The sequence below is a fragment of the Salvelinus namaycush genome, chromosome 25 (assembly GCF_016432855.1).
Source record: "Salvelinus namaycush isolate Seneca chromosome 25, SaNama_1.0, whole genome shotgun sequence".
Taxonomy (NCBI): Eukaryota; Metazoa; Chordata; class Actinopteri; order Salmoniformes; family Salmonidae; genus Salvelinus; species Salvelinus namaycush.
Genome location: NC_052331.1, coordinates 27,055,815 through 27,077,277, shown reverse-complemented (window position 1 = coordinate 27,077,277; position 21,463 = coordinate 27,055,815). Strand labels below are relative to the sequence as shown.

Genomic DNA, 21,463 nt, shown 5'->3' with positions numbered 1-21,463 from the left:
CATTGTTCTTTTTTACTGCTGCTCTTTAATTACTTGTTACTTTTATCTCTTATCCGTATTTTTTGAAACTGCACTGTTGGTTAGGGGCTCGTAAGTAAGCATTTCACTGTTGTATTCTGCGCATTTGACTAATACAATTTTATTTTATTTTATTTGAGTGTTATATAAAAAAATATATAGTTTGCAATGTTTCATTTTAAAAAAAATTGCTCTCGTGTTAGAAAAGGTTGGAGACCCCTGATCTACACTGACTGAACTGGATTTAACAGGTGACATCAGTAAGGGATCATGGCTTTCACCTGGATTCTATGTCTGTGTCATGGAAGGACCAAGTCCTAATGTTTTGCACACTCAGTGCATAAACAATAGCCTAAATGTAGGCTAGTTTTGCTGGGAGCCAATGAGGAGACTCGGGATCTTTCCCCCACGGGTTTCCATGGTATTTTCTTACTTTTGGTCAAACTCTATTGAGCTCTTTACCGCATCTATTGTGCTTAATGGGAAGCTAACATGGCTACCATAGATTGTTGTAGTTAGTGTCATGTAAATACATCATAATGCTCAGTCTAGACATTCCGTTTTATAGTTTACATTTCTTTTATTCCCATGTAATTTTAATGAGGAGCTAACATGGCCGCAATATAATGTTTAAGTGTCATGTAAATACCTGTAGAAACTGCATTGGCCCAACTCTCTAAATACAAGACTCTGGTTCATATACAATCATTGCTCTGGTTACTAGTAGGCCTGTCTTTAAATTTTTATTTAAAAAAAAAAGTTAAGTAAAAAAATAAATATATGATTAACAACAAATCAATACAGGAAGTACATGTGGGAACACACGTATATATGAATAATATACAACGGACAATTGGGCTAGGGGGTACAATATCACATTATACAGGGACCTTAAGGGACATACATACACTTATAATTCTAACAGCTTTTATGTTAGTAGAGTATTTAGACTAATAGGCCTGTCTTTGTCTGCAATATTTGTTGCATGGCGTCACAGGGTTTCCTCGGTAACGCGCTCTTGAATTCCACACACAGAGCTGCGTGAATTTCAGTACGAGGGGACAGGACGACTGGAGAGGGGTTGTACAGCCAGGCAAATTGACGTAGGTAACTTCTAATCAAACACTTCGTCAATGGAGAGATATACGGCTTTCAGCACCTCATGTGATTAGACAGTAGTTTTTCTTCCTAGATTTGCTGTCCAAAATAGGCGTCCATTATACTTTAATAGAATAAGTTGCACATTGCGTGGTAACAAAAAAAAAGGAAGAGGAAATTCCAAAACTCTTAGAGGGCACTAGAACACTACCGCATTTTGGCCCTTTTTATAGTCTATCTGGATTTTTTTATACAGATAGACATAAATTGAGGTTTTGGGGGACATAGGTATTTTATATCAGCTAATCACATTATTGACGCGTTCCTTTGCGCAGGCGTTGCTGACACCTGCCAGATTTTGCAACGCCTGGATAGGTATTTTACGTATCAGCTAACCACGTATATGCTGCTCTCAAGACAACTGGGAACTCTTAAAAAACGAGGTCAAATAATGGTGTCCGATATCGGAAACTCTGGCATCTTTCTTTAGCTCCGACTTTCTGACCTGAAGATCACTGAAAAATAGAGTTCCCAGTTGTCTTGAATACGCTGAAGTCAGAAGTCGAGATTTCCTAGTTCCCAGTTGTTTTGAAAGCAGCATTAAATGACCCGAGCAGTGCTGGTCCTTTCCGTTTTTTTCAGTATGCTTAAAATTAATATTTTCTAGGACGTTGAAAAAAAAGTTTTTTCAGAATATTGAAATCATTATCGGTTCTGAATGAAGGTTGAAAATACTTAATTTCCGGATGTTGAAATCAGGCTCATTTTTGGTTCTGAATTAAAGTTGAAAATACGTAATTTATCGACGTCTATGTTTGGGCCAAATCAAGGCTGGTCCAGACCCGACAAAATCTGAACCAAACCTAGACATCTATGATTGGTTCAGATTTGGTCCAGGCCGGACCAATGTCCGTGGATGTGGAAATCAAAGCCGGTCCGGATTGCATTAAAAAAACATGCAAAAGGCGTTGGTATGTGCTTACTGAGGTGTAGCTTACAGTGTTGCCTGAAATCAAATGTTATGAATGCCCATCTATGTGGTACCGTTTGTAAAACACTAATAAAGACGTCAGCTTGTGTTTACTGGTGTGTAGCCTACCATGTCAGCCTGCAATGGAATTGTATAAATGCCGATCCATGTGGTAGTCCCGCCATTTCTAAAACAGGTAGTGTCATTGGATTTATTAATCCTGATTTCTGTTATGAATCAATTTGGCTATTTAAGCTCTGAATATCAGCTACCCAACTTCATCAGCAGTTATCGTGAGCCTATTTGCAATGTGTTTACACAGCGGGAAATGCAGCTTGTCAAAAATTGACAGATAGAAACTTGAAACCACTGATCATGACAATGGGGTGAAACTCCTGGAGAACAGTTGTGATTGTCCATTCCATATTGTCCATTTTAATTTGACCTGTCCTGTTTTTAGGATATGTTGTTTGTTAACATGACATTTTTTATTTGATTTGGCGCCATTTAGGTTAGGCTAGTTGATCGGAGAAACCTGATGTAGGAAAGTGTCCCATCTCATTACGTTATCATACATTTTATCTCCATTCTGTAGGCTTCATAAAAGGCCACATACTCTTTCTACCATATCCCATATCTGCTACATGATTTAGATTAGATCATTTTTTGAGGGAATGTTGGTAGAGTGCGGCAGCGATGCGTCTCTCCAACAGCACCCTGGAGAGGCGCGCTGGGAATGAACAAGGCCCCTGCCTTTGACAAAGTGGGCACAGCTTATCACATGGCGGCATTAACACTCACCTAAAAATTGTCATTGTTTAGGGGCAGAATTATGAGGTTTTATGAGTTGTTTTTGGAGGTGTGACTAGGTCAGTTTAGCTCAGAAAATGCCGCCTTCGTCAATCTTCCGCCATAGGCGGCCGCCTAGTCCTGCCTAATGAGCAGGCCGGTCGTGGATGCGAGGAATCAGTCTTGTTCAGCACATTTCAATACATCCAGGTATATGAAGTACACTGGTAAAACACTGGGTGGTGCAGTGATGAACATTTACCAACAGATGGCATCAACGTGCCATCTTACACCCATAACGTCTTCCCTCTTAGAAAAAGGACAGGGGATTGTCTATTCACTAACACAACAAACCTAGTATTAATATCCAACATGAAAGGTTTGGGCTTTTTCAGATATAAAATGAACAACAAATTATGATATTGAGTCCATTTGTCTCAGTCTCTTCACTTTTCCCTTTTTTAAATGATAGTCAAGTCTTCAGTAAAGATACTCAGTGCATTCTGTCTTCTTTTTAAAAATTATTTATTATATATTTTTTTACTCTGTCAACAGTCCATATAGGAAACCTACAGACTAAGTATCTTAGATGGCTGGGACAGCCGTCCACAGCATGAAAAGACTGGGGGCTGTTCTGTCAGGACTCTGGGGATCATGCACAGGCGTGTCACCTGAAAGTCTGAGGGGAGTGTTGATTGGTAGAGGGAGCTGCCGCCCTGTGATCCGCTGGTTCTTCGCCCAGTGCCTCATGCCCGATGTGACTTGCTGGGTGTCCGTCATTTGTCATGCGACACCTATGACCGTCGGGGTTCTGAGTAGGTGTTAGCTCAGCAACCAAGAGATTAACCCTGTTATGACGGTACAATGATCCATTCACTTCGACCAAGTAGAAGTGTGGTGCAACTTTCCGAGTCTCCAGAGGCCTGTCTGGTCCCCTGGTATAGAGCTGCTTTTAAGCGCTTAGCCGGCCTGCTATCCCAGGCTGGTCACAAGAAAGAGCCGTTGATATATGCCTTTGTCGACGCTCCCCAATTATTATTTTTTTATGTTGGCACGGTACTGGGCTCAAACTCACAAGGCAGTTCACAATTCTCTAGCAAGCAGGGAGACTACTTGATGATGCTTAATGGAAACAGCGCATTGTTTTTAATTATTTAGTTTTAAGCCTTCACCAAACCATAGCCCTAACGTTAACCACCTCATTTTGAACAATGAGCTCTTCTCTGACTGGCCAATATTCTCTGATGGCTAGAGCAGTTTCTTCCTTGCAGTCGGGCCAGCCCATCAGAATCACAGACCTCAATTTCTGGAGGTGCTCTTCCCTGTCTGTGTGCTGTCTGATTTGTATAAGGCGCTGGTCCGTAACATTGAGGTAGTCAGCCTGGTTGATGAGTTCATCATCCACTTGCTCTGTTTGTAAGCTGCACGCTGCGTGTTGTTCATGCATGGAGCGTGTGTGTGTGTCTGATGCAGTAGCCCTGCTGAGCCTGTCACTCGCATACATCTCCGGCCCTGGCTTATACACCACCTTGAGGTTGTAGTTTTGTAGGGCCAGTAGCATGTTCTGCAGTCATTTTGGGGCGTTCAGGAGAGCCTTGCTGAATATAGCAATACGGTGCTTGTGATCTGTCTCTGCTGTGATGTTGTCGCACCCGTACAGGTAGTGGTGGAAGCGTTCGCATTAAAACACAATGCTGAGGCACTCCTCTATCTGAGCGTAGGTCTGCTGTGTTGGAGTTTTTTTATTTCACCTTTATTTAACCAGGTAGGCCAGTTGAACAAGTTCTCATTTACAACTGCGACCTGGCCAAGATAAAACAAAGCAGTGCAACACAAACAACAGCACAGAGTTACACATGGAATTGTCACCACTTCCGCCAAAGTCGGTCCCTCTCCTTGTTCGGGCGGCGTTCGGCGGTCGACGTCACCGGCCTTCTAGCCATTGCCGATCCACTTTTCATTTTCCATTTGTTTTGTCCTTGTCTTACACACCTGGTTTCAATCCCCCATTTACTGTCACGTTCGTCGTATGAATCGGACCAAGGCGCAGCGTCGTGTGCGTACATTCTTTATTATAATAAGAATGAACACTGAACAAACTAACCAAAATAACAAAACGACATGTGAAGCTATACAAAACGAGTGCTGACAGGCAACTACACATAGACAAGAACCCACCAACACCAAAGGGAAAATGGCTACCTAAATATGATCCGCAATCAGAGGCAACGCTTAACAGCTGCCTCTGATTGGGAACCATATCAGGCCACCATAGACATACAAATCACCTAGACCTACAAAGACCCTAGACATACAAAAAACCCTAGACAATACAAAACCTAACGTACCCACCCTAGTCACACCCTGACCTAACCTAACCTATTTTGTAAAGAAAATAGAGATATCTCAGGTCAGTGCGTGACAATTACTTGTTAATTATTTAACCCTCTGTTCCCCCATGGTTGTTTGTGAGTGATTGTTTGTTTGTAATACGGTCCGTTGTTGTGGGCTCGATTTATTGTGTTGTATTTGTGTATATTTGAGTAAATTACGTTTATTACTCATATCTGCTGTCCTGCGCCTGACTCCTCTACACCAGCTACACACAGGCACTATTACAGGAATAAACAAACATACAGTCAATAATAAAATTTAAAAAGTCTATATACGGTGTGTGCAAATGAGGTAGGATAAGGGAGGTAAGGCAATAAATATGCCATAGTGGCGAAATAATTACAATATAGCAATTAAACACTGGAGTGATAGATGTGCAGAAGATGAGTGAGTGTGCAAGTAGAGATACTGGGGTGCAAAGGAGCAAAATAAACTACAGTATGGGGATGAGGGAGTTGGGTGGGCTATTTACAGATGGGCTATGTACAGGTGCAGTGATCTGTGAGCTGCTCTGACAGCTGGTGCTTAAAGTTAATGAGGGAGATATGAGTCTCCAGCTTCAGTGATTTTTGCAGTTCGTTCCAGTCATTGGCAGCAGATAACTGGAAGGAAAGGCGGCCAAAGGAGAAATTGGTTTTGGGGGTGACCAGTGAAATATACCTGCTGGAGTGCATGCTACGTGTGGGTGCTGCTATCGTGACCAGTGAGCTGAGATAAGGCAGGGCTTTACCTAGCAAAGACTTATAGATGACCTGGAGCCAGTGGGTTTGGCGACGAATATGAAGCGAGGGCCAGCCAATGAGAGCATACAGGTCGCAGTGGTGGGTAGTATATGGGGCTTTGGTGACAAAACGGATGGCACTGTGATAGACTGCATCCAATTTGCTGGGTAGAGTGTTGGAGGCTATTTTGTAAATGACATCGTCGAAGTCAAGGATCGGTAGGATATTCAGTTTTATGAGGGTATGTTTGGCAGCATGAGTGAAGGATGCTTTGTTGCGAAATAGGAAACCGATTCTAGATTTCATTTTGGATTGGAGATGCTTTATGTGAGTCTGGAAGGAGAGTTTACAGTCTAACCAGACACCTAGGTATTTGTAGTTGTCCACATATTCTAAGTCAGAAGCGGGCAGGTGTGGGCAGCGATCGGTTGAAGAGCATGCATTTAGTTTTACTTGCATTTAAGAGCAGTTGGAGGCCACGGAAGGAGAGTTGTATGGCATTGAAGCTCGTCTGGAGGTTAGTTAACACAGTGTCCAAAGAAGGTCCAGAAGTATACAGAATGGTGTCATCTGCGTAGAGGTGGATCAGAGAATCACCAGCAGCAAGAGCGACATCATTGATGTATACAGAGAAAAGAGTCGGCCCGAGGATTGAACCCTGTGGCACCCCCATAGAGACTGCCAGAGGTCCGGACAACAGGCCCTCCGATTTGACACACTGAACTCTGTCTGAGAAGTAGTTGGTGAACCAGGTGAGGCAGTCAATTGAGAAACCAAGGCTGTTGAGTCTGCCGATAAGAATGTGGTGATTGACAGAGTCGAAAGCCTTGGCCAGGTTGATGAATACAGCTGCACAGTATTGTCTCTTATCGATGGCGGTTATGATATTGTTTAGGACCTTGAGCATGGCTGAGGTGCACCCATGACCAGCTCGGAAACCAGATTGCATAGCGGAGAAAGTACGGTGGGATTCGAAATGGTCGGTGATCTGTTTGTTAACTTGGCTTTGGAAGACCTTAGAAAGGCAGGTATAGGCAGATATAGGTCTGTAGCAGTTTGGGTTTAGAGTGTCTCCCCTTTGAAGAGGGGGATGACCGCAGTGAGTGCCCTAGAGGCGAATGGCACAGGCTGGCCCTCCTGCATGAAGGGAAGGGGAATGGGGGGATACCTAGTCAGTTGCACAACTTTTTTAACCCAACCCCTCTGAATCAGACACATGTGTGGGGCTGCATTAATCCACATCCTCATCATCGGCATACGGGGAGCAGTTGGTGTTGGGGATTAACTGCCTTGCTCAAGGGCAGAACTGCAGATTTTTCCACCTTGCCATCTCAGGAATTCGATCCAGTGACCTTTCGGTTACTGGCCCAATGCTCTTAACTGCTCGGCTACCTGTCGCAACAGCCCAGTCCATACTGGCTCGAGTCACTCTGAATCGTGATAGGTTTTTACACATCGTAGTATCGCAGGAGAGGTGTCTGGGTGATCAGTTACTTTATTTTCCTCACCGCTATGTTGTGTTTTGGAAGCCAATGCCGATGGTGTCCTTGTCCATGAGCCTCCTTAGTTGCTTTGAAACCTCAGAGAGCCGTGGCAGGAACTTGACCAGGTAGGTGACAAATCCGACGAAGTTCTGCACTGCACTGACTCACGTCAGATGGGTGGGGTGGCATGTCCAAGACAGCCTTCACATTCTCTGAATCAATCAGATGGAGGACAAGATGTGCCTGTGAAAGCGGACCTCTAGCACTTTTAACTGAAGATTTTTTATGCTTCGCCTTAGCTTGACCTGTCTGCATCTGTCCATCAGGGCCAGCAGCTTGGAGTCATGGTCATGGTCGGCCACCTCAACATTGTCCCCACAGCCCACTACGATGATGTCATCTACTATGGGTTCCACGCCACTGAGTCCAACCAGCAGCTTGTGCGTTTTCCACTGCTACACATCTGGATCCAAGGAGACACAAAACGGGAGCTTCAACCACCACTTCCTACCCCAGGGTGTCCAAAAGGTGGTCATGCAGGTGCTGGGCTCGTCAAGTTTGCACTGCAGGAAGGCAACTCTGGCGTCCACGAGCGTGAAGACTGGCCTTCGGGAACTTGTAAAGAACATGGGCATAATGTAATATGAATATCGCAGAGCCCGGTTGACGTGTTAAGGATCAATGCATAGCTGTAGCTTGTCTGGTTTCTTGAAGATAACCATATTACTAATCCAGTCTGTAGGCCCGGTGAGAGATGTGATGTGGCCATCTGCTTCATATTTGTCGAGCTGAGCCTTCACAGCTGCTTTCAGGGCCACTGGTACTTTGCGAGGTGCACACTGAATTGGCTAGATTGCTGCATCCAACTCAAAGTGTACTTTGCCCGGGAACTGACTAGACCGGAGCATTGAAGACATTATGGTATTTGCTTTGGAGTGTCTTTTTGCTTAGAGGCCCAGCCTGGACTTTGTCTATAGTGTTAAGGTCTGCTGGGATGGTGAAGTTAATAAGCCCGAGGTGCTTACATGTTGACCCTGACAGTAATGGCTGTTGACTAGCCTCAACTATTTCAAACTTAAGGGTGTGTTTCTGGCAAAGCACATCACACTCTGTCACACACAGGCCTAAACAGGTCATCAGCTGGCCTGAATACAGTTTCAGCTTGGTGCTACTCTGTGTTTGTTTGTCTCTGGGCGCAAGCCTCCTTTTGTCTTTAAGGCATGTGGCCTCAGAATCTAGCTGGCATTGTTGTGGTTCTCAGTGCTGTTGTTCCCTTCATCTGTGTCTGTTTCGATGGAGTGCACTTTACCCTCCTTTCTCTTGCTCTTCATGCAGACCCTTTCGAAGTGATTAGCTGTGCCACAGGATTTTACACATTTTCCCATAGGTTGTGCAGTGTTCTTTTCCACATCTGTGAGAAATGCCACAATATCCGCACGTATAGGGGCTGTCTATTGCAGAGTTGGCTGTAGTATTAGCATTAGCTGTGGCAAAGGGGAATTTCTTAGCTGGCTGCCTGAATGTAGCATTGACATTGTCCATATGCTACCTTTCGAACACCATGGACCTCATCCGTATAAGAGTAATCTTTGCCGCACGGCATGTCTCCACTGCCAAGACCAGTGTCAGGTCCCGTGCTCTCTGCAAAAGTCTGCACGTGCCTTCATCAGCTATGCCGAGCACTATCTTATCACTGATCAGTTTGTCTCTTAAAGCACCATATTCACTTGAAGCTGCCTTTTCCCTTAGCCTGGTGACAAATCTGTAAATGGACTCCCCATCCTCCTGTTTACAACAGCCAAAAACATAACACTCATAGATAACATTCTTTGCTGGTTTAAAGTTGTGTTCAAGAGCATCAAGAATAGCTGTTGTGTTACCTTGCTGAGCTGCTGTTAGGTTCAGGTTGTGGTTGTATAGATGTCAAGATTCAGCGGCCATTATAGTCTTCAAAGTGGCAGCCACTGCATCATCATCCTTTTCCAGAAGTCCAGTAGCTGGTGCATAGTCCTCCCATTCTCTTCTGGATGTATCCCAGTTCGTGCTCCAATCTCTGCTGAGCTTCATAATGGCGGGAGGGGGAATGTTAGCAGCCATGTCTATCTGATGCTAACAACACTGAAGCTAATTGCTAACTAGCAAACTCACTGTAGTTAAGGTGAAATCCAGCAATATTTTACTCAGTTGAATTTTTTGTAAACCCAAACAGTTCGCTCTGATTTGCGGTGGTCATGTTTGGATGTTAAATGACGAGACAGTGTCACTGATGCAAGTAACCAGTTGTGTCAGCACATTGCAAGGGTATATGCAGTACACTGGTAAAACACTGGTGTTGCAGTAATGAACATTTACCAACAGATAGCATCAACGTGCCATCTTGCACCCATAACAAACGTGACCTCCATTGGTTGATGCATAAAATACTAATATCAAAATGGCCTCATATGGGTTCAAGGATCAATCACAATGGGAATACAAAAAAAAACTATGTGATTGGGTTGCAAAAATCTGACCAGTTGTTTATAGACATAGCATGACCTACCTATTGGAAGCCGTAGGAGGTCATTTGAAATAAAATACACCTTCATATTCCTTCTGTAAATACCAATGAAGGCTGAAGGATGAAAGGCCAAAATGCGCTGGTTTTATCAATAAAGAAGCACTTTTATTAATTCCCACTGGCCTCCAATGTATTTCCTTTTTGTCTGATTCAGTTTGCTCCTCAATTCATGCTCCTTGGTTGGAGAGCAAGGTAGTGGCAATGTTACCTTCCTTTTGCTGTGATCAAAATGTAAGAAATGTCAATGTCATGCTGTTTTTCCTGCTGTGTTGATATAGGCTTATAGAGAGGGTTTGATAGGCTTTGGAATTTATTGAGAACTTAAAATGACGCTATGCACTAGCCGTGTCCCTAGGTTTGTTGCTGAGGGGGCAGTTGCGGTAGTGGCAGAGGTCAACAATGGCGGATATCAGTGAGCAGTGCGCACCCATCGTGGTGTACCAGGAGGACGTGAGCGAGAACCCTGTCACTGCGCGAAGCAAGAAGGAGAGCCTACAAGAGTCCTCACGCACTCCAGCCTGTATCCTTTTCACATGTTCGGGTAGCTCTAGTTTAGATCCCTGTATCATATCGTGGACTAAACTCAGCTAATGTTAGGGAGGCAATAGCCTAGCCTATTGAAAACATGCAGTGTCCCCATTCAGTAGGCCTAAGTGAAATAGTTTACACAATCATGGTGATGTACATTAGTGTTCCTCACTGTCCCACACACTTCTCTCCAATTACCTCATTGTTATGTTATGATATGACTGATAAATATTGAAATAATACAGTGTGAATTTCTGTTTGTCCTTTACGGGGGTGTGACAGCCTGTTTGGTGGGTTCAATAGGGACCCTCAGTGCAAGGATTGCCCGTTTGCCTCCCCTCTTCAGCTCTGTGAGTGTAGGGCACACACACACACACACACACACACACACACACACACACACACACACACACACACACACACACACACACACACACACACACACACACACTTCATAGTATAGTCTTTGTATCATGACGTGGAAGCTGTGTTTTTCAGATGGGTTATGACTGCGGACAGACGCTACATACTCACCTAGCTGCTATCACAGAGGGCAAAGGTATGGACACATGGTTTCTTATGGGTTCTTGACATTTCAAACAATTCTTATGTCTTCTTATAGTTTCAAGGAATAGGAAAAGGGAAACAGAATTTTAGCAATGGTCTAATGGTTTGATACAGGGTTAAGTAATAATGTGATATCTCTCCTCCCTCCCTCCAGACAGACAAGACAGGGCGGGGTCAAAGTTCACGCGGCTGTCGTCCCAGCAGGACTCGTCCACGTCGCTGCAGAATCGCCGGCGTAACATGCCAGCTGAAAAGGTCAGGGCTCACAATTGACAGAGGGAGGAGGATGGTGTTGAGGAGGTGTGACGTATCGCCTGTGAAACCCAAATGTGATTGCCTATTATGTAAATGGTAATTTTGATCAATAATCATCCATAATCAGTGAGAGCTGTCCTCGTTGAGAACACTGAAGCTGGTTGGTCACATTGTTATCCTGTATACATAATGTAATTACTGGAATAGGTTCTTCTGACCCATTCAACTCGTGTAAATTACATATTCAACAGACTTGTTTCTGATTGAATTAAGAGACAATACTGCATACCAAGTTTAAACTGAGAATTCTAATGGGATTTTATGTTGGTCATTTGTGTGTGTTCAAATAGCAATGTGTGTTATCCCAGCAGGCAGAAGAAGATGCCATGGGAAATCACATTTCTTTCCCGCTGAGATGGTTTAATGTGTATCTATCTGCTTTCTCTCTCTTACCCTCAGCGTGAAGTGGGCATGCCCAAGCTGGTGGAGCTGTATCAGTACCCAGGGTTCAGAGACGACATGCCCATGCCCCTGCCACACAGCAACACCTTCTCTACCATCATTACCCACGTAGTGAGGGCACAGCCACACCTCACCGACAAGGTACTAAACAGCACTGTATCAATAGTCCAGCGGATAGGTGAAATAATTGTTCCATTTTATGATACGAGTATCAACCTTAGTACACCAATACTAGATACCTTAATAACTTCTTATGGATAGGGGGCAGCATTTTCACATTTGGATGAAAAGCGTGCCCAGAGTAAACGGCCTGCTACTCAGTCCCAGTTGCTAATATATGCATATTATTAGTAGATTTGGATAGAAAACACTCTGAAGGTTCTAAAACTGTTTGAATGATGTCTGTGAGTATAAACCTGAGAAAAAAACCTGAGAAAAAATCCAACCAGGAAGTGGGAAATCTGAGGTTGGTCGTTTTTCAACTCATTCCCTATTGAAGATACAGTGGTATATGGGTCATGTTGCACTTCCTAAGGCTTCCACTAGATGTCAACAGTCTTTAGAACCTTGTCTGATGCTTCTACTGTGAAGTGGGGCCGAAGGAGAGGGGAATGAGTCAGAGGTCTAGCAGAATGCTTTGAGCTCGTGACACTCGTTCACGTGAGAGCGAGCTCTGTTCCATTTGCTTTTCTGAAGACAAAGGAATTCTCCGGTTGGAACATTATTGAAGATTTATGTTAAAAACATCCTAAAGATTGATTCTATACTTCGTTTGACATGTTTCTACGACCTGTAATATAACTTTTTGGACTTTTCGTCTGTACTTTCCGCTGGACTTGCACACGCGTCGTGAGTTTGGATTTGTTTACCAAACGTGCTAACAAAAGGAGCTATTTGGACATGAATGATTAACTTTATGGAACAAATCAAACGTTTATTGTGGAACTGGGATTCCTGGGAGTGCATTCTGATGAAGATCATCATAGGTAAGTGAATATTTATAATGCTATTTCTGACTTATGTTGACTCCAACATGGGGGATATCTTCTTGGGTTGTGTTGGTCTCTGAGCGCCGTACTCAGATTATTGCATGGTTTGCTTTTTCCGTAAAAAAAATGTGAAATCTGACACAGCGGTTGCATTAAGGAGAAGCATATCTTTAAATCTGTGAATAACACTTGTATCTTTTATCAATGTTTATTATGAGTATTTCTGTGATTTGATGTGGCTCTGTGCAAATTCACGGGATGTTTTGGAGGCAAAGCCAAATGTAAACTGAGGTTTTTGGATATAAATATGAACTTGATCGAACAAAACATACATGTATTGTGTAACATGTTGTCCCGGGAGTGTCATCTGATGAAGAATATCAAAGGTTAGTGAATCATTTTATCAATATTTCAGCTTTTTGTGACTCCTCTCTTTGGTTGGAAAATCGCTGTATGCTTTCTGTGGCTAGTTGCTGACCTAACATAATGATATGTTCTGCTTTCGCCGAAAAGCTTTTTTGAAATCGGACACTGTGGTTGGATTAACGAGAATTTTATCGTTAAAATGGTGTCTAATACTTGTATGTTTGAGAAAATTGAATTATGAGATTTCTGTTGATTGAATTTGGCGCCCTGCAATATCATTGGCTGTTGGCAAGCGGAACCCCAGTCCTAGACAGGTTATTAAGGAACATCTTATAGATTGGAGGCAGTCTGGGAAGCCTGTCAGTCAACCAGGGCGAACATTTTAATAAAATGTCTGCCATCCGGATTTCCTGTTAGAAGAAAATAGGGTAAATTCGTTCCAAACAATATCAGAATGACTATCTATCCACTAAATAAACCCCACAGATAATATAGACAATAATCATAATGTACTCTTAAGACCTTAATAGTGGTCATATTGAGGTCATTGTGACCATAGTCTAGCGGCTACATGAGGAAATTGTGGATTATGTGATAGAGACCAAATTTCACACACAGCTAGGGCATGTCTAAATAAGTATTTGTGGCTATACTGTCATCACAGATTGTCCATTACCCCCCTGGCGGTCAATTCCAGTATGGCTGCTAAAAAATTGGTTAAGAATCCCAATGGAAACACTACAGGTAGGCTAGTCTGTAGCTTGTTACATCTGCTCTGAAATGTATTTACTCACATCACTCAAGAAGATGTTAGTCAATGTGTGTAGGCATAGGCAGACGTTGTATTTGAATGATGTGTTTCATGCATATAAAATGATATTATTCAACAGGCTACTCTGCAAACGTTGATTGAGAATTGATGACGTCATTTTCTTTTTTTCCGCTCCCTCACCTAAAAAAATAGCACTACACCACTGTGTATAATAGGTTAAATCTCAGTGGCACTATAGCTAAACATCTTTGTTTAGACTTTTACTTACTTTGTTTGAAGGCCGAAAGGTCTCCTCATAAAATGATTTTGTTAAAATGGGTTACCTGTCTCTCTGCTGGACATAATACATTCCTATGTGATTTTTCCTAAAGTGATGTGTACTAGGCAGGTTTCCTGTCACATTTCATCAAATGTACACAAAACAGAATATCATATTATATATCATTGCAAAAAGTAGACTTCAGGGAACACCCATATTAATTTTAGAGTGTTTACATGTAAAGTTTTGTAACTAGCCATGAAAACATTACAAAAAACACCACTTCACCACTTTTTTACTAAACGTTTAAAGGATTTGTATATCTGGAACTCTTTGGCAATTTTATTGTGTTTTCCAGACAATTTTTTTATTTTTTATTTTTTTTACATTTTCCCGTCAAATATTTTAATCCATCATTTGGCTGTATGTACCAATCATCAGTGGTGGACAAAGTATTCAATTGTCACAGTTGAGTAAAAGTATACCTTTAAAAGAAAAGGACTCAAATAAAAGTGAAAGTCACTCAGTAAAATAATACTTGAGTAAAAGTCTAAAAGTATTTGGTTTTAAAAATACTTAAGTATCAAAAGTAAAAGTATAAATCATTTCAAATTCCTTATATTGACGATAGCATGGGCACACTCCAACATAGACATAATTTACAAATGAAGCATTTGTGTTTAGTGAGTCCGCCAGATCAGAGGCAGCAGGGATGACCAGGGATGTTCTCTTGATAAGTGTGTGAATTGGACCATTTTCCTGTCAAAATGTAACGAGTACTTTCTGGTGTCAGGGAAAATGTATGGAGTAAAAGTACATATTTTCTTTAGGAATGTAATGAAGTAAAAGTTGGCAAAAAATATAAACAGTAAAGTATAGTACACATACCCCCAAATGACTACTTAAATAATTTTTACTTAAGTACATTACAGACCTGCCAATTATTTATGCAGATATGGCTAACTGACTCTAGTCCAATATGGCCCCATGCAGCTGGTTGGTGGCCATATTGAAAAGTCTGTGATGACACTATAGCCAAAATACTTATTTAGACATGCCCCATCTGTTTGTGGAATTTGGTAGCTTTGTCATATTCAATTATTATTTTTGCCACTGGATTATTGTCAAAATGACCTCAATAGGAGCACCATGAAGGTGTTAAAAGTATTTTATGATCAGAATTATTCTCAATATTATCTGTGGGATTTATTTAGTGGGTGGGTAACATTACAAAGTAATTTTGATATTGTTTGGAATGATTTTACCCTATTTCCTTCGAACAGGAAATCCGAATGGCAGCCATTTTATTAAAATGGCCGCTCTGGTTGACTAACATGCTTCCCAGACTGCCTCCAATCTTTAAAATGTTCCTTAAGGTGATGTTTTTAAGAAGTGGGCTTTTGAGGCTCTGGAGCCAGAGGAGGCCACTCATGTACAAAATGTTCCTTGTATTAGTGTAACAAGTTTTCTACTTCTCGGGTATATTTGGTTCTTATCCGCTGGACTACAAGGCATATGCTGTAGCCTTCTTCATTGGTAGGGGGATCAGTGTTTTTGTTTTTCATTAGTCACTTTGAAGAAAGGAAACATTGACCTGGTTCCAGATCTGTTTGGTCTTTGTAACTAACTACTGTGGTTTTTGTCATGCCAAATGTGTAGTTAAACAGATCTGGGACCAGGCTAAGGAAACGTAGTATGGCTCATAAACATGAACTTCAAATATGATTTCCAACATTGTCAGCAAACTATTATAATTATCTGACTAATGTTTGAAACATTCCATCTCCATCATGTCCTGTAGCCCAGGTACAAGGCAGTGTTCCAAAGCATCCTATCTTCTTCTATGATGGAGGACTTTGTCATCGACTCCTTCTGGTGGCTGTTTCTACAGCACTTCCAGGTGACATTGACAGAAAGTCACATTTATGCACATATGTTTTTATTCTCTAGTGCAGTGCAGTTGTCAACAGACTTAAACCACAAGTGGTGTTACATTAATGGCTGCCATGTTTTTTTCTCTCCAGCCAGACGCACGCATACAGGACAGCCTGTTTGCACGAATCGCAGAGAATTACATCCGAATCCTGACCCAGAGTCTAACATCACGCAGTGGCAAGTGGTTTCTCAGGGTAATGCCTATATTTCTCTACTCCCGTGCAGGTTGATAGATTGATCATGCACATAACATAAAACATTATAAGATTCAACTGAGCACTCACAGATAAAACGTACAGTTGAAGTCGGAGGTTTACATACACCCTAGCCAAATACATTTAAACTCAGTTTTTCACAATTCATGAGATTTAATCCTAGTAAAAATTCCCTGTCTTAGGTCAGTGAGGATCAACACTTTATTTTAAGAATGTGAAATGTCAGAATAATATTAGAGAGAATGATATATTTCAGCTTTTATTTCTTTCATCACATTCCCAGTGGGTCAGAAGTTTACATACACTCAATTCGTTTTTGGTAGCATTGCCTTTAAATTGTTTAACTTGGGTCAAACGTTTCAGGTAGCCTTCCACAAGCTTCCCACAATAAAAAAGTTGGGTGAATTTTGGCCCATTACTCTTGACAGAGCTGGTGTAACTGAGTCAGGTTTATAGGCCTCCTTGCTCACACAAGCTTTTTCAGTTCTGCCCACACATTTTCTATAGGATTGAGCTCAGGGCTTTGTAATGGCCATTCCAATACCTCGACTTTGTTGTCCTTAAGCCATTTTGCCACACCTTAGGAAGTATGCTTGGGGTCATTGTCCATTTGGAAGACCCCTTTGCAATCAAGCTTTAACTTCTTGACTGATGTCTTGAGATGTTGCTTCAATATATCCACATAATTTTCCTACCTCATGATGTCATCTATTTTGTGAAGTGCACCAGTCCCTCCTGCAGCAAAGCACCCCCACAACATGATTCTGCCACCCCCGTGCTTCACGGTTGGGATGGTGTTCTTCGGCTTGCAAGCCCCTTTTTCCTCCAAACATAACGATGGTCATTATGGCCAAACAGTTCTATTTTTGTTTCATCAGACCAGAGGACATTTCTTCAAAAAGTACGATCTTTGTCACCATGTGCAGTTGCAAACTGTAGTCTGGCTTTTTTATGGTGGTTTTGGAGCAGTGGCTTCTTCCTTGCTGAGCAGCCTTTCAGGTTATGTCAATATAGGACTTGTTTTACTGTGGATATAGATACTTTTGTACCCGTTTCCTCCAGCATCTTCACAGGGTCTTTTGCTGTTGTTCTGGGATTGATTTGCACTTTTCGCACCAAAATACGTTCATCTCTAGGAGACAGAACGCGTCTCCTTCTTGAGCGATATGATGGCTGCGTGGTCCCATGGTGTTTATACTTGCATACTATTGTTTGTACAGATGAACGTGGTACTAACAGGAGTTTGGAAATTGCTCCCAAGGATGAATCAGATTTGTGGAGGTCTACAATTTTTTTTCTGAGGTCTTGGCTGATTTATTTTGATTTTCCAATGATATCAAGCAAAGAGGCACTGAGTTTGAAGGTAGGCCTTGAAATACATCCACAAGTACACCTCCAATTGACTCAATTGATGTCAATTAGCCTATCAGAGGCTTCCAAAGCCATGACATCATTTTCTGGAATTTTCCAAGCTGTTTAAAGGCACAGTCAACTTAGTGTATGTGAACTTCTGACCCACTGGAATTGTGATACAGTGAATTATACGTGAAATAATCTGTCCGTAAACAATTGTTGGAAAAATGACTTGTGTCATGAATAAAGTAGATGTCCTAACCGACTTGCCAAAACTATAGTTTGTTAACAAGAAATTTGTGGAGTGGTTGAAAAACTAGTTTTAATGACTCCAACCTAAGTGTATGTAAACTTCCGACTTCAACTGTATAGCTTTTACATATATCTCACACTGAGTATAATCAAAACTATTTCCTAATCTCTTTCCTCTATAGGAGTTCCCCAGTACCCTGGCCCAGACCCTGTACTGCTGCTTCAGTTGTTGTTTCCCTCAGTCCTGCAGAACCCTCCGCAGTGACACCTTCCTCATCCCATTGTGCTTTACTGCCTACCAGTGGACAGGAGGTGACACTGCACACACTCACTGAGAAAACATACATACATACACAATTAAATCACACAATGCTCAATTAACTCTCTCTCTCTCTCTGTCTTTTAGTACTCTATTTCCACTCAGTTATCTATAGATTCTTTCAGTCTTTCATATTAATTCTAGCTTTCTACCCTCCCAGCTGACACTGTTTACCTCTCTCTCTCTCTCTCTCTCTCTCTCTCTCTCTCTCTCTCTCTCTCTCTCTCTCTCTCTCTCTCTCTCTCTGTCTCTCTCTGTCTGTCTGTCTCTGTCTGTCTCTGTGTCTGTCTGTCTGTCTCTGTGTCTGTCTGTCTGTCTGTCTGTCTGTCTGTCTGTCTGTCTGTCTGTCTGTCTGTCTGTCTGTCTGTCTCTCTCTCTCTCTCAGGTATCTGTCCTGCCCCTGATGTTTTTAAGAAGTGGGATTTTGAGGCTCTGGAGCCAGAGGAGGCCACTCATGTTCAGTTTGTTTCTGGGAACAAGAGGAATGAGAAAGAGAGTGACTCATGTCTGTCTCTCCTGGACACTATGTTCTCCAGTGTCTATGTTGATGAGCCCTTTCATAGTAAATTGACCAGTACTGCCACCACTCTACTGAGGAACAAACCGGTCAGTCTTTTCATTTTGTCAAACTCGTGCAGGCATGCAAGCACGCACACTTACAATGAGCATGCACACACACACACACACACACACACACACACACACACACACACACACACACACACACACACACACACACACACACACACACACACACACACACACACACCCCAATGGGCGAAAGCAGGTTGAATCAAAGTTGTTTCCACGTAATTTCAACAACAAAATTGAATGACATTGAATCACCGTGGAAAACGGATTGGATTTGCAAAAAGTCTTCAACGTAAGGGAACATTTAACCTAAATCCAATGACATGGTGACATTCAATTCATGTTAGTGGACAACTCAACCAAATGTAAATCAAAACTAGACATTGAAATGACGTCTGTGCCCAGTGGGACACCTTTTGATCAGAACTGATTCTGTGTGTGTCTCAGAGCTCATTGCTGACCAGTAGTAGTCACACCACTCGGGAGAGCCAGCCATCTAAAAGCACAGTTAACACAACCAGCACTACGTCAGGCTCGAAAGGTAAACCTCTATGTCTCAATTTGGTAAGCGTAAGTAGTCTAAATGTAGTCTGTGTTTAGTGGTTTCTCTGCATGGACTTGATTCAAGTTCGAGATTCATGGCATAGGTCTTTGGTAGTGATATTGACTTCACCAGAACTCAATGCCAACTTGCTCTTTGTGTGCTCTTCTTGTCTCCCCTGTCTCTCTGTTGTTGGCTATGTGTGATGTTCTGGTTGTTCCAGAGAATACCGTGGGCTCAGCGAACATCACAGGGACAGACCTGAAGGCCATGACTGGACAGACCAACCAGACACCTGCCAGAGAGGTCAGACTGGCACTTCACACAGTCCAGCTTTCACACTCATTCTGTCTGTCTTACTATCCCTGCTGACATAGTTTTATTTACCCCTCATCTTTTCTTTCTTTCTTTCTCTCTCTCTCTCTCTCTCTCTCTCTCTCTCTCTCTCTCTCTCTCTCTCTCTCTCTCTCTCTCTCTCTCTCAAACAAACACACACCTTTCTCTTTTTCTCTCACCCCCTCTCTCATCCGCTCTCCTTCATATCCCTCTCTCATTCCCACTGTTTCTCCCCCTCTCCCACAGTCCCATGTAGCCTACCCGGGCGTGGCGTTTAAGCGCAGTGTGTTTAACGTGTATGGCAACAGTCCTCTAGTGCAGTACTACATGCGTGTTCTCCACATGGACCCCAAGGTGGGACAGGACGTACTGGTGGTCCGGACCGAGATCAGCAAGCTGCCTCCATATCCTCACAATGATAATAATGGAGTGTGTGTGTGTGTACTGTACCTATGTGAGTGTGCGTCCTTGCGTGGGTGTAAATGTGTATGTGTGTGTCTCGGCGCCAAACATGTACCCCACAGATCATTCTGTTGATAAAGTTAGAGGGTGCTCCTGTATTAGCCATTCTGCCGCCCTCATCCACATACAGTGCCTTCAGAAAGTATTCGTGCCCTTGACTTATTCCACATTTGTTGTGTTACAGCCTGAATTCAACATGTATTAAATATGTTTTCTCACCCATCTACACACAATGCCCCATAATGACAAAGTGAAAACATGTTTTTAGAAATGTTTGCAGATTTATTGAAAATGAAATACAGAAAGATCTAATTCACATAAGTATTCACACCCCTGAGTCAATACTTTGTAGAAACACCTTTGGCAGCGATTACAGCTGTGAGTCTTTCTGGGTAAGTTTCTAAGAGCTTTCCACACCTGGATTTGCCCATTATTCTTTTTTAAATGATGCAAGCTCTTTTAAATTGGTTGTTGATCATTGCTAGACAACCATTTTCAGCTATTTGCCATAGATGTTCAAGTAGATTTAAGTCTAAACTGTATCTTGGCCACTCATGAACATTCTTGGTAAGCAACTCCAGTGTAGATTTGGCGTTGTGTATTAGGTTATTGTCCTGCTGAAAGGTGAATTAATCTCCCAGTGTCTGGTGGAAAGCAGACTGAACCAGGTTTTCCTCTAACCTTTTGCCTGTGCTTAGCTCCATTCCATATCTTTTTTATCCTGAAAACCTCCCCAGTCCTTAACAATTACAAGCATGACCATAACATGGTGCAGCCACCACTGATTGAAAATATGGAGATTAGTACTCAGTAATGTGTTGTATTGGATTTGCCCCAAACATAACACTTTGTTTTCAGGACAAAAAGTGAATTGCTTTGTCACATTTTTTGCAGTATTACTTTAGTGCCATTCTGTACAGGCGTCCTTATTTTCACTCTGTCAATTAGGTTAGTATTGTGGAGTAACTACAATGTTGTTGATCCATCCTCAGTTTTCTCCTATCACAACCATTCAACTCTGTAACTGTTTTGAATTCACCATTGGTGAAATCCCTGAGCAGTTTCCTTCCTCAGTTAGAAAGGACGCCTGAATCTTTGTAGTGACTGGGTGTATTGATATTCCATCCAAAGTGTAATTAATAACTTCATCATGCTCAAAGGGATATTCAATGTCTGCTTTTTTTTTTACCCATCGCCCAATAGGTGCCTTTCTTTGCGAGGCATTG

At 42.2% G+C, this 21,463-nt stretch overlaps 1 protein-coding gene across 1 annotated transcript; it reads left to right on the top strand.

Moving 5' to 3' along the window:
• The first annotated feature begins 1,057 nt into the window (after nt 1-1,057).
• Nucleotides 1,058-20,312, top strand: LOC120019859 (protein FAM227A-like). The gene is made up of 14 exons (XM_038963272.1): nt 1,058-1,121; nt 10,379-10,555; nt 10,846-10,913; nt 11,062-11,122; nt 11,285-11,385; nt 11,845-11,988; nt 16,035-16,133; nt 16,258-16,362; nt 18,171-18,300; nt 18,693-18,913; nt 19,346-19,439; nt 19,663-19,745; nt 20,022-20,206; nt 20,300-20,312. The coding sequence occupies exons 2-14, from the start codon at nt 10,435-10,437 to the stop codon at nt 20,310-20,312; spliced, it is 1,425 nt and encodes a 474-aa protein (XP_038819200.1). The 5' UTR covers nt 1,058-1,121; nt 10,379-10,434.
• Nucleotides 20,313-21,463: the final 1,151 nt, after the last annotated feature.

Coding starts and splice junctions, on each gene's coding strand:
- LOC120019859 (XM_038963272.1), top strand. CDS start 10,435: ATGGCGGATATCAGTGAGCAGTGCGCACCCATCGTGGTGTACCAGGAG. Junction 10,556..10,845: donor GTCCTCACGCACTCCAGCCT/GTATCCTTTTCA, acceptor GGGGTGTGACAG/CCTGTTTGGTGGGTTCAATA. Junction 19,746..20,021: donor ACCAGACACCTGCCAGAGAG/GTCAGACTGGCA, acceptor CCTCTCCCACAG/TCCCATGTAGCCTACCCGGG.